The sequence below is a fragment of the Cucurbita maxima genome, unplaced genomic scaffold, assembly GCF_002738345.1.
Source record: "Cucurbita maxima cultivar Rimu unplaced genomic scaffold, Cmax_1.0 Cma_Scf00021, whole genome shotgun sequence".
NCBI classification, from domain to species: domain Eukaryota; kingdom Viridiplantae; phylum Streptophyta; class Magnoliopsida; order Cucurbitales; family Cucurbitaceae; genus Cucurbita; species Cucurbita maxima.
The window spans coordinates 1,665,192-1,677,607 of NW_019272037.1; the positions used below are offsets into that span (position 1 = coordinate 1,665,192).

Sequence of the window (12,416 nt, forward strand, 5' to 3'; positions counted from 1 at the left end):
AATATTATAAACTTTATCTTCCGTAAATAAAATTTACATGCAGGTTAAATGGTAAAATATTTTGTCCGGAAGTAGTTAAAAACTACTTGTCAGATTACACTCCATGTGCTCTTCCGCCCTTCACTTCTGTTTAACTGCATTGGTAATTTCCCTTCTTCCAGCTTCCCACCTACAAATATAATAATAATAATACAAATCACAAATCAGGTTTTGACGTGAGGCAACAGTTTTGCGTGAACAAGTGATGAAAAACCAGAACAATTCAACTTTCAAATTCATTATCCGATTATGTTAGGTAGGTTGGTGGATGAAAGTTCTAGATTGGCTAATTTAGGATCTCCATTAGTACGAAATCTTTTGGGAAAGTCCAAAGCAAATTCATGAAAACTTATGTTCAAAGAGGACAATATCATATCACTGTGTAGATCCGTAATTCCTGTAATAACAAGGTAAACAGAAACACAATCACAAAGCCAGACATAATATAACAACTCACACACGCGTTCTTGTATTCATGTAGTATAGTAAATCAAATTGCTCACAATATTCAACGTGTAAAATGCGAAAAAAAAAAAGGGGGTAATAAAGTTACACTTGGGGACATGAGGGAGTTTAAAAATGAAAAGGGTTTCTCTACCTGAACCTTTGCTACGTAGAAAAGGTTATCTGTTTTCCTTTTTTATATTCTCTTCTGTATGCAAGCAGTTCTCTACTGGTCTACAAAAATCTTGAGCACTCACCTCTCATCTCATCTCCGGTTCAAGTTGTAAGAGTGTGTAAAGAATTGTATCAATGTACAAGAATTAACTTCCATTGGGGCGTCAAGGATCTTTACCATTATTGGTGCAATTGGATTCATAACCGACCTGATGCAGTCATACCAAGGAAGGAGCTGGCTTCAACCAGACAAGATGGCTCAGTTTTAAGAGAGAATCAGGAAATCAAACGTCCATTTTCAGTGGGAGCCCTCGTATGGCCTTGATTGTGATGCATTGTCATCTGGATATCACGAGATAGATGGGTCCTAGCTTTTGCATATGGAGCATCTCTTGCTGCAAGAGTGATCCAATAATAATGCATAATTAGCTCTTAGTGATGCCAAATCTAGAATAGCATTTCCATGCCTCATTTGGGATTTGTGTACCGTATTTAACAGAGACCACAAAATGAACTTATTGAGTCACCGATTATAACACTATTCAGGAAAAGAACCTATGCATACCATGAGGTTATCCCTAACTCAAAAAAAAGAAAATGTAAAACAATGGTATTACTTTTAGATAGACAAACTCATCAACAACGTTTTTACCAGCATTCTGCACTCGGAGGATATTCTGCCGCCTTTTCCAACAGCAAACCACAAAAGTAATTATGAGCAAGAACATAATTGAAGCTCCAAATGCAATCCCTATTTTAGCACCAGTAGAAAGGTGTGGCCCACATGCAGGTAGCCCAGGTATACCACAGAGACCGGCATTATCAGTAAAGCTGTACCGTCCATGTTAGAAAATCAGTATCTAATAAAAATACATATGAACAGTAGAATTTTCCTCTGCCACGTATAATTAACAATAAAGTAACTGCTTACTTGAAGCTGGCCCTGTGCAAAAGCCTTGCACCTAAAGCATCAGGCACTCTTCCGGACAAAGAGTTTCCATTAAGATTCCTGTGAGGGTAAAAAAAAAAACGTCTTGATGTGATGATCATTAAGTTCAATTTATTGGATATGGTCTGAAGTATCTTACAGTATTCGTAATGATGTCAACTGTCCAAGACTTTCAGGAATTGATCCATTGAAGGAATTGTAGGATAGATCCCTAATAGAGAAAATATATTTCAAGTATTGTACTGCCACAGTTGTCTAGATTGAGCGACAACAATCCAAATATAAAATGAAATAACAATCTAGATCTAAAAAAAAAAAAAAAAAAACATTCGCATCATACTAATTCACAAAAAATTACTGTTGTGCATTTTTTTTTTTAAATTTCGAAACATTACTGTACTCCTTATATACATATCAGCAATTATTCATCAGCCAGCTTCATTCAATAGAATAGAATAGAACAATATCTAATTTACCCTCTCGGACATTTTAAACATCCCAAAGACGCCACTAATTTGCTTTCCTACTTGTTTACATTACTTTTTTTTTTATTAGATATGATCTCCGTTATGAAGGGTTCTATGCCACTCAAAGAGAGAATCTCGTGAGGGAATGGTAAATGATCTCCACTCTTTCTGTGGCCCAATGGCTATAGATAAAACAACAAGCCACAACCCCCCTCTTCGAGGGAACCTCAACCTTAGATGGTATCACTCCTTGACTACCATTTGGATTTGGACTAAAAATACTCTTGTAATACAAGTTGCCCTCCCCGAGCTGTATCTCCAAGCCAACCATCAGATCTCATGGCGTGGCATATTTCTCAGTATTTCATTGGAAGAAAAGTAGTGCTTCTTGAAGCTTTTTAACTCCCTTACGTATAGCCATTTTATACAAATCATTCTCCATGGTGTTCACGTTGAAACACACATTCTGCAGAAGAATCCATACTTGCCCGCAACTTCCCCATTACATTCTGGAGACAAAGGTATAACTTCATTTGAAACTTACCACTATGTCCACTGAACAAAGATGATTTCACTGACATGTACTCTCACAAAGCTTGCTACATGCACGTGAAGTTGCCAATTCTCTATAAAACACATTTTTGAGAAACCAACTCACATGATGTGGCTTAAGAAACTCTATGTTCTCTGCAACCTATAAGCACTTCACTATGCACACAACCAACCTGCTATGATCAAGCTCTTCTTTTTCATCTCTACTAATATTGGCTTGTCAGGATTTCTGTCCCTCTTAGGCAGCGTGGTGAACCCTCCACAGTCGGTATTAAAAGTTTTTAGTTTCTCAACAACTACTATGCAATGACTAATACTGAGTGCACACTAGATCAAAACCTCAACATCATTACCTAGATTATGCTTGTTTATCAGGATTCTAGCTTATCATCTAAGTCACTATTACTAACTCTAACTTTAAAGTTGCACTGGTTCAATTAAATGACATATCTTTCGGACTATGTATCAACAGTGTAGATTAGATTACAAAAATTAGAAATCCAAAAAAAGCTTCAAGAGAAGTTTATAAGCAATACTCACAAAACTTCTAACTTGGTTATTGTTCCAAGTGAGGCTGGAATGGGACCATGGATGCTGTTTCCACTTAAATTTCTGGAAAAACATACATGCATGGATTACTGGTATGAAGCAACAAACACCAGCGGACATCATATAACAGAAGTTTCACTTCCTAAATACCAGAAACAATTTTACTTTAATCTGGTCCAAGATTAAGAATCCTCTATACTAGTTAAAAATCTTTGGAAGGGACAAAATTTTAAATCATTTAATGAAAATCAACCAAAAAACCAAGATATATTTTTTTTTTCACTATTTACTAAAAAGATGAAGTACTTCAAACAATAACTTACATGCTTTGTAGATAACGCAGTTGAGATGTTTCATTTGGCAAGAATCCCGTTAGACCTTGGTTGTCAAGACCCCTGGCCATGCAATGTAGAAGTTAATGCTAGTAAAAAACTCTAAAAAGGAATAAATAAATAAACACAGAAGCCATCAGCAAGCAAATTTTTTGAAACATCGTCATATGGCTGCATGATATCTCAGATAACTAAATTTTTTTTCATATTTTTCTTTAGAAGGAACAAGATAAGGAAAGTACAGTCCATCAATGACCCATTTGTTTCCAGCTTTATCGTATTGACAGTCTGCTCCACTCCAAGGATGCTGTTGAGGAACGCATGGATCACCATTCCACCCAAAACGAACAGGAAGTGCTAATGCCTTCTTCAGGCTCCGCAAAGCCCTAACTATAATGATGTGACAAAATTAGTTGCAAGTAATCACTCCAGTATTTAAAGACTAAAATGCAGAAAAATCACATATTCTGCACTCCGTAATTGTGAAAATTGAAACAAATATTTCTTTCAATAAGAAAAAAAGATGGACAAACATGGTACATTAAAGAAGAAGCAGGGGATGCATCTACACCCTACCTTCATCTGGGGATGTTTTTACTTCAGCCGAAACAACTTCAAACACCTCAATGGCATTGATTATGGCATGACTGCCTTCTTTAGGCTGCAAGGTAATAGTCAAAGTCCTCCCATTGACAGCTACAGTCCTGTTAAGTACAAGAGCTGTATAAGGACCACCACAGAGTTTCATAATGTCCACATCTTGGAATTCAACATTGCCATTAATCAAGATGTCAAAAATTCGTTCTCCAACATCTCTGATTGAACCATCAATCTCAGCAAAGTGAAACCATATTGAGTAGTTTCTATTGGGATCCACATCCATTATATATGTCAAATCAGGTTGACCATCGGTGCTCACAAGTGCAGACCGATATAGAGCTTCTGGATAAAAGTTTGGCGAAATTGAAGCTTGTTTGATGCTGGTTTCAACAGAGATGATTCGATCAGACTGCTGACCAAAAGTTTTAATAGGACTCCAAAATCTATCCCCACCCCAATGGTTCCCATTATTATCTGCATCAAACTTGGGCTTCCCAGCACCACAGTTCAATCTTGTGGCCGTCCTAAGGATCATTCCTTGACTCCATTTGGAACCAAAATAATATGCTTTCTCATCAACTTGAAGGATTTCAATCGCAAGGATAGCTGGATCTCCATGACCTGTGCTATGAAAGCAGAGAGAGGCAGAGCCATCCGTTAAAAATACAAGGGATTCAGCAAATGTTTGTTCATCGTGGTTGCTCCACCCTGATTTAAGTGAACAAATTTGTGTGCCTTCAACAGAAACATCGAATAGAGGTTCATTGTCAAAATTAGGTTGTTTAACAATCCCAAAGAAGATCCTCACAGAGTAGTGTCCCTTTGGCACTCTGTTGATGATGTAGCAATTTTCAGGACCCGCAGACAAGGGGAAATAGCGAAGGGTTTTAAGAGGAGGAGAGATATAACTTGGGCGTGTCGCATTAGCTGGTATCCCTCCTGTATATGCAAAGTCCTTGAACCATGGAGTATTTGTTGGAAGTGTGTGGACGTCAGTCCGAGCCCCACAGCTTATGCGCATAGCAAATGGTTCTGCAACAATAGGACACATGAATGCATGATAAGACAGAAATGATATGAAGACATATAAGGAATGCATTAAGTTTTCAGACATCTACTATGTGCTAAAACTACAAAGGCTCATAGGTATTGAACTACTTATAAACTAGGAATGCCTTTCAATAATTTTATCGAATGCCCATTGTCCGAAAAGAAAATAAACGTTTTCCTTCTCTGCAGAAATGAAGTAATTCAATCCAGAATCTATCAGACAAGGAAAATCCTGCTTCCTAGCTTCTTTATTTTCTGCAGCCTTCCCTATACGTAAAAAATAGTGGCTATTAATTCAACAGCTCCTCATTTCCTTACAATTCCAATTGTATGAAGAATGCCTAATTTCGCCCTCGTATTATTCCCTCCACATCCTTCGACTTTTCAAAAAATTGTTAGAAAATCAAGCAACGCGGAAATCATCACAGATTCAAGATACCATTACAGTCACCATTGAATTCAAAAGCACATAACTCACTTCCCACTCAAAGCAACAAATCTAATTAGTGTTGGCAACTTAGAGATCTACTCGCCGATGAGTCAAGTCCAAATTGCACTCCTCTCAACTCAAATTCAGAGCAATTGAATAGCCATTAGATTAAAAGGCACTAGTCAGAGAAATGGAGCGAGAGTGTGAATCCTAATTCAGTACAGCAGCAAAAAATAAAAATGTAAATTCAAACGAAGAAACGGTGAACGAGAGAGAGTAGGGGAAGCTCACGAGGACGAGCTGAGGAAAGAGAGAAGACGAAGCAGTGAATTAGAAGCCATGGGAGTAGAAATCTGAGCATGTTTAGCAGCTGCGATGAATACTTTTGATCCCCTTTTACTCCGATAAATCAAAACCGCACTTCACATTCTGATCTACCGTACTGCATCTATCGTCTTCTTCGTCTTCTTCTTCTTCCTCCTCCTCCTGAGCTTTGAGGAAAGATTGTGGTCCGACGTGTACGCGGCTCACCTTTTACAGTTGGGACTTGATTATGCCTTTATTTAGTTGACCCTTGAAACAAGGGTCTGATAATGTGCTGCTCAACCTTCTCAACGCTCATGCGCCTTCACTACACTAGTGCCTAATGCCTAATGGTATGGTTGGTTGGCTTCATAATGCCCTATTTATCTAACCATCAATAATTTAGTTTGAACTTTTAAATTGGCTTAATTAAATAACAAACCATGCCTAATAATTCTTTTAATTCTTTATTATTTTATATATGTCATCTCGCCGTCGGAACGGATAATCATCATTCAAAGGTTGGTTTAATCTACGGTGAAGATGTGCAATATACGGAAACTAGGGTGCGCAGCGCCGCAGAGGAGTGAGTTGTAGGTATAGAAATTGGGTATTTTCTAATTCCACGTAGATATTTACTGTTGGTTGAAAAAAACCGAAGGCCAAGAGACGAGGAGATTCAGATAAATTGACCAAAATACCCTAAGTGGCCTCCAATTTCTGCATAATCATCGGGTATTTAGGAGTCTTGATTGAAAGGGACCGAAAATACTTTTTTGGAAATTGGAGAAAATGTTTTAAACTAATTTTGACCTCAAATTTTATGTTTTGCTTAAATTGTATGGAATTTATCTTTTCCTTCTTGTTCCGGACTTCAATTATTTGCTTAATTAAAAGGCACATAATTCGTTTATTTGGTTAATTTCTGTTTTGTTGTTAGTTGGAATCAAATTAATATATATAATAATTATCACCGTTTTTTCTTTAATTGCTACTTGTTTTAAATGTATGTTGGGGTTAAGGGAATAGAGATGAAAATAAGGGTAAAAAATGGGTAATAAGCTAAATAACATTAAAACTTTAATAATTATGTGAATTTAATCATTCTAGTTTAATAGATTAATATATATACACTTAATTCTTCGGCATTCCAATGTAATAAATTCATTTATTGAAATATACATATTTTTTTTCAATAAAATAACAATTGAGAATTATCAATTCATTATTTAATAATATTATCAATATGATTAATTAATAAAGATTGTTTTAATAATTATAATTAATTAGTCATGGATTAATAAATCAATTAATTTTTTAAAGAAAAATTATATGTTCATTGCCTAATAGCTCAAAAGGAAACGATCGGGGCCTTTGAATCACAGTGGGATTGCTAGCTCTGCACTACCTGCATGGCGAGACACACGACCGAAAAACACTCCACCGGACCACCACCACCACCAAGACTCGTCTTCTTCCTCCCTTATCCTTCGGCTCCCCCTTCTTTACCGTTGTTTCTTACAACCAACGCTCTCTGTCTGTCCATCATCAGGAGCTGCTAATTTATTCGGCCCAGATAAGCCTAAAAACTTGCCATCGCCCACACTTGAACGTCGACGCGTTGGAACAAAATCGATCCCTTATGCCGCTACTGATGATATGGGGCCTCTGTGTGGATTCCCATGCCTGATTTCCCATAGCCTAATTCATGTCTCTCTTTATATATACACACAACAGAGGCTGTTTTCTAATTAATTCCACGCCTGGGATGTGGAATCTGAAGGTCGCCTAACGAAGCATTTGGGCTGCAATATGCCGTCCTGCTTCACTCAGTTTTAGTGGCTGCCTATTGGGCTTCCGTTTTAAATTCGTATATTCCCTTACAAGGCCCGTCTTTTCTGCTGCCTTTGCATCTTCTTTCTCTCTCTCTCTCTCTCTCTCTGAAGCCTGTTTTACCGAGTCTTTCCCCTATAAGCAAGCACAGATGCCAAACATAACAAATAAAATCTAGAAGAATGAGAGAGAGAGAGATGTATGGAAAATTTGACTCAGTTTCCATATATAGTACAAAGAAATGGCGGCGGGAAATAGAATAGACTGCCTAATAAATATTTGAATCATTATGAGCAAAGCATTATCGACAAGGAGTTGTACTTGGTATAGTCACCCACGATTTTAGAGCGTCCAAGTTTATAAATTATTGGGACATTTAACATTAAAATATAAGCTTTTTACATGGATTTTCTGGGTTGATGGAGACGAGGTTGCTTGTTGTTTTAAGTCGTCCGCAGCTGCCAGCCCTACTGTGATTGACGCGGCTTCTTCTGATATGCCAGAAGCTGTGCACGGTGAACTTGGGATCAATGGTATTGATCAATCGGGGTTGGTATAGAAAAAACTAGTGAACATACTATGTCATTCATAAGTTCTATTCTGTGGTGTCTATAATGTGAAAATTTTAGGAAATTTTACCAGTTGGCCACGAGTGGAGCAGTGGGTTTTCAGCTCTGCTAAGGTTTGTTGTTCCCTCAAAACTTGAAAATGATCTTCAATAGGATGTGGAATCAAGGATTTTGAAACTAAAACATCAATCGAGGTCGAAGGCTCGATTTTGAGGTTTAGTTCTTGTATCAAGAACATATCTATTTCATCAGCTTGAAATCCAGTCTGACCAGCAACGTACTGAGATAGAGAAAGATGTAAACCAGGGTGTGAAAATATTAACTGCATGAAGGGGATTTGAAGACGAAATGAAAATAATTACCTGACAAAGGTGTCGGACTGACGAGGTTGGCCGACAGCAGATATAGGGTAGCTGCAAACTGGGAATTATTCTTTGATCATAGGAAAATAACAGCAGGCAGACTTCACGCTGAAACCAACATATAATCATTATCATCTGGAAAGAACGGGGAGATGGACTCACAAGACGTGGCTCCCCAATGAATTAAAGTTACCTCCTCAGCATTGTTGTCTGAAGTCCGAAGAGAATCTACCAGTGTTGAGATGCGGTTGTTTTTGACGTTCTTGCTGCTCCCAACACTCATGCAGCCATGTCTTGTGTGGCTGCGCATGCCCCCTTTGCCCCAAACAAGCCTCTCTGAGTTTCCCACAAGCCTTGAAGATGCACTAAGGATTTCTCTATTTACTTGATCCGAGTCATTGTCTTCACCAGCTCCATCTGAATAAGCAGCAAAAGGAGGCTGGGAGAACTTGGCAGCTCCTTGTTTCCTGAATCCTTTTGATCTCCGCTCAGACCGCTCCATCTGTTCATCAGAAGAAGAATCTTTGACTCCATCTTCAGCAGTTGGATCCTCATTGTCATCAGATGCTGGAAATTCAGCATCATTTCTGTAGCTCCTTTTCCCCTTTGATTGGCTGTTCCTGTAGTTATTTCCCCGCAATCTTCTAACAGATGGAGGGCGTTTCTTGCTTACTGCCTCAGATTGTCGACGCAAGGTCTGAGCTATGGAAGCTTGAATCTGTCCGAATAAATTGAATATTAGTACCTTGAGGCATTAGAAGAGAGTTCCGTATAGTTATACTCAGGACATTCATAACAACTGTAGCTCACACGTGAAGCAATGAACTATTTGGATGAGAGTAACTAACGGGCCAGAGTTTTGGATACCTCATAAAATTTGTGAATTAATACACAATGTTTGAAAAGAAAATATGAAAAAGTGAGCTAATTTTTCCTAAATTAACCGATTCCTTTTGCTCTTCATGGTTACTTAATATGTTCCCTTAAACTTCCATTGCTTTGTGACAAATTCCTCTGCCCTCATGCACCCAATTCAGGAAAGAAAAACACTTGGAAACATTTCGTTTCACCTGCTTATTGCGGATTCTCTCTTCTTCTCGAAAAGCCAGCTCCTACAGGAGTGAAATATACAAAATAACTTCAGCTGACGGACATAAATGCATACCCCAAATGGAAAAGTACTGATGAATCTCACAAATCATACATCTTCTTCATACTTCTCAATATCTGGATATAAAGCAGCAATTAAAGAATCATAATTTGGATCATCTCTCAGTGAGCGGCGACTAGCGCAATGTGTGCGGCAGGCGGGACATTCGTTGTTGCTGCAAAATATATCAATTATGAGGTTAAGAAATGAAAAAAGAACCGTTTCACAAGTCAAACACAAAACCACCTTCTTTTTGTTTTTTTAAGTAAGAGATCAGGTAAATGCATACCCCAAACGCATAGATTTGTCAATGCATTCTCTGCAGAAGCGATGCAGGCACTCCATCACTGTTCTTGTTTTCCGAATAATCCCTGCCACCCAAAGAATTTCCGGTTTCACATTATTTATACCCAAGAAACAAACAATACATATCTTTTTATGCAGCAATTCTTGCATGAATGGCAGGCTAATAAGGGGGAAAGTAATCATATTTTTGTTTGGATTGCCTGTGTTTTTCATGTTTTGCATGCAATTACTGCTTGAATGAATAAAATGCATCATTTCTTACAGAATCAGGTATAAACTAAAGTGAAATATTATTTTGTCGAACTCTTTCTACAAAACAGCTTTCACATTCGAATTGCATCAATATGCAGACACATTTCGCCTTTAGAAAACACTGTTCAGAAACGAAAGTATCAACTATCAAGTACAAGTTTAATTAAGCTCATCACATTGGAACGGCAGAAGGAAAGCAGTTCTACCATCAAACCAAATGCCCCATTCCAATTCAAATTACAAAGATAAACAAGAACACATGAAACACCTCAAGCAATCTAAGAAATTGTCCACTTTCGTCCATCAACACAACAGTTAGAAGATACTACTTTAGGATATTGATCGCAACATGAATGTAATACACAGAAACTGATATCCACACTAACGTTTCGGTAAATTAACCAGTTAAGTAACTCTAACTGGAAAATAAAATATAAATGTAATATTTGATAAGCGATAGAATCTGAATAATCAAGAATAATAAATATAAAACAAAGAGTCGACATCAATCATACCCAAGCAGATTGGACATTGAACTTCTTTGCGAATATCCGAAAGTTTTACAACGATAAATCTGCACCCATGAAGAATAGAGAACAGTAGTTATGGCCGAAATGGATCAAACACGAGAAACACCATTCGATCTTTGTTTGTTGCATGATAAACATTTATTGCCAACATAGAAGCAAAAAATGAACAAAACCTCCCTTAACCACCACCAAATGCCCTGGACAACAACGTTCCGTACATTAAGCAATACATATATTTGTTTGGAGAATCCGCCACAGCTGTGGCGGTGCCCAGAAAATTGGCGAACCCAACTCCACCAACCTTCCTCAGAATACGGCCAAGCGCGTTCTTGTGAGCAGAAAAGGATACCCATGGCAGAAACTATTGGGAAGCCATGGTAGCGCTGTAAATCGGCATGGCTCGTTCCAAAATATGGCAGCGGATTCAAGTAAACAGACATATTCACGAAGCAAAACAAATAGATCCCAAAATCAAATCCAATCACTAAAGCATTAAACAATTATACAGTGTAGGACAACGTAATAATCAATTGAAAATAAAACAGACGAAGGAAAACAAAGATGAGAACGCGCGAAAGTAGTGAAGTAGAGGACGTACTCGTCCTTCTCTCCATTACTGGACGACGATGTGCTCCGATCGGATTCTAAAGAAGAAGCAGAGAAAGGAGGAGAAAATTACAAACTCGTAAAATTCGAACGAAGGCAACTAATGCAGGAAAAATCAGAAGAACTCTTTCCTGCTTCGTTCAAAATACATATAAATGAAGTCCAAACAAAACTTACCGTCTGCATCTCCATCTTCAGGGCGAGCAGCAGAGAAACCATGGTCGAGTTTGAGAGAATCATCCTCAGATGACTCCGGAGCACGCTTCTTTGCTGGCATTGCTTTCCTTCGAAGCAGAATTTTGAGCCGTGAAGGAAAAACGGAAAAAGAAGGTTACAGAGTAAAGGCTAATTGAGGTAGCAGAGGGTGGTGTAGTTGTGTTGGATCACAGACGGAGATGAAACCGGCGACCGCGATGGAGGTGGGCGACGGACTGTGCCCGAGCTTCACCAGAGCGAGACTCTGGGCTTGGGCAAATTGATTGGTCTACGAACTGGCTTCGTTAAAATGAACATTGTTTTATATTATTATTTTGCTTTTTGTTAAGCTATTTTCCCCCTTTTTTCTTCATTCTGCAAATATATTCGTGCTCTGGACAGACCAATATTGTTGGGTACTCCATACCCGATTCACCGACCCGACTGAAATTTATATAAACTTATTATTTTTTGTATTTTTATTCAGAAAATTGTCCAGTAATTCTTTTTAACCGTGACGATAAAATTTCCTTTTTAAAAAAATAATTATTTTACACCCATATAATAGCCTAACTAATAATTCAATTAAATCTCTAAAATTTTATAAGTAATTCAAAAGAGTAAAAATACCCGTTAAGCTCCTCAAAATGGTAGTTATAACTTTAACGACTACCCAATAAATAAGAGAAATCCTTGAGTTGAGCACAAGCTAGAGTCCTTTTTT

General features: G+C 37.9%; 2 protein-coding genes across 2 annotated transcripts; both read right to left on the reverse strand.

Moving 5' to 3' along the window:
* Positions 1–485: 485 nt before the first annotated feature.
* LOC111495762 (probable LRR receptor-like serine/threonine-protein kinase At1g07560) lies at positions 486–6,163 on the reverse strand. The gene is made up of 9 exons (XM_023145941.1): positions 5,878–6,163; positions 4,083–5,138; positions 3,749–3,896; positions 3,498–3,569; positions 3,166–3,237; positions 1,746–1,817; positions 1,589–1,666; positions 1,310–1,488; positions 486–1,052 (listed from the first exon to the last, which is right to left on the reverse strand). Exons 1-9 carry the CDS (start codon positions 5,945–5,947, stop codon positions 934–936), a joined length of 1,866 nt encoding a protein of 621 aa, XP_023001709.1. The 5' UTR covers positions 5,948–6,163; the 3' UTR covers positions 486–933.
* Positions 6,164–7,977: 1,814 nt separating this feature from the next.
* On the reverse strand, positions 7,978–12,118 carry LOC111495770 (putative E3 ubiquitin-protein ligase RING1a). The gene is made up of 10 exons (XM_023145950.1): positions 11,675–12,118; positions 11,490–11,535; positions 10,877–10,935; positions 10,093–10,174; positions 9,858–9,978; positions 9,724–9,765; positions 8,847–9,371; positions 8,654–8,761; positions 8,362–8,571; positions 7,978–8,228 (listed from the first exon to the last, which is right to left on the reverse strand). Exons 1-10 carry the CDS (start codon positions 11,772–11,774, stop codon positions 8,190–8,192), a joined length of 1,332 nt encoding a protein of 443 aa, XP_023001718.1. The 5' UTR covers positions 11,775–12,118; the 3' UTR covers positions 7,978–8,189.
* Between the last annotated feature and the right edge of the window lie 298 nt (positions 12,119–12,416).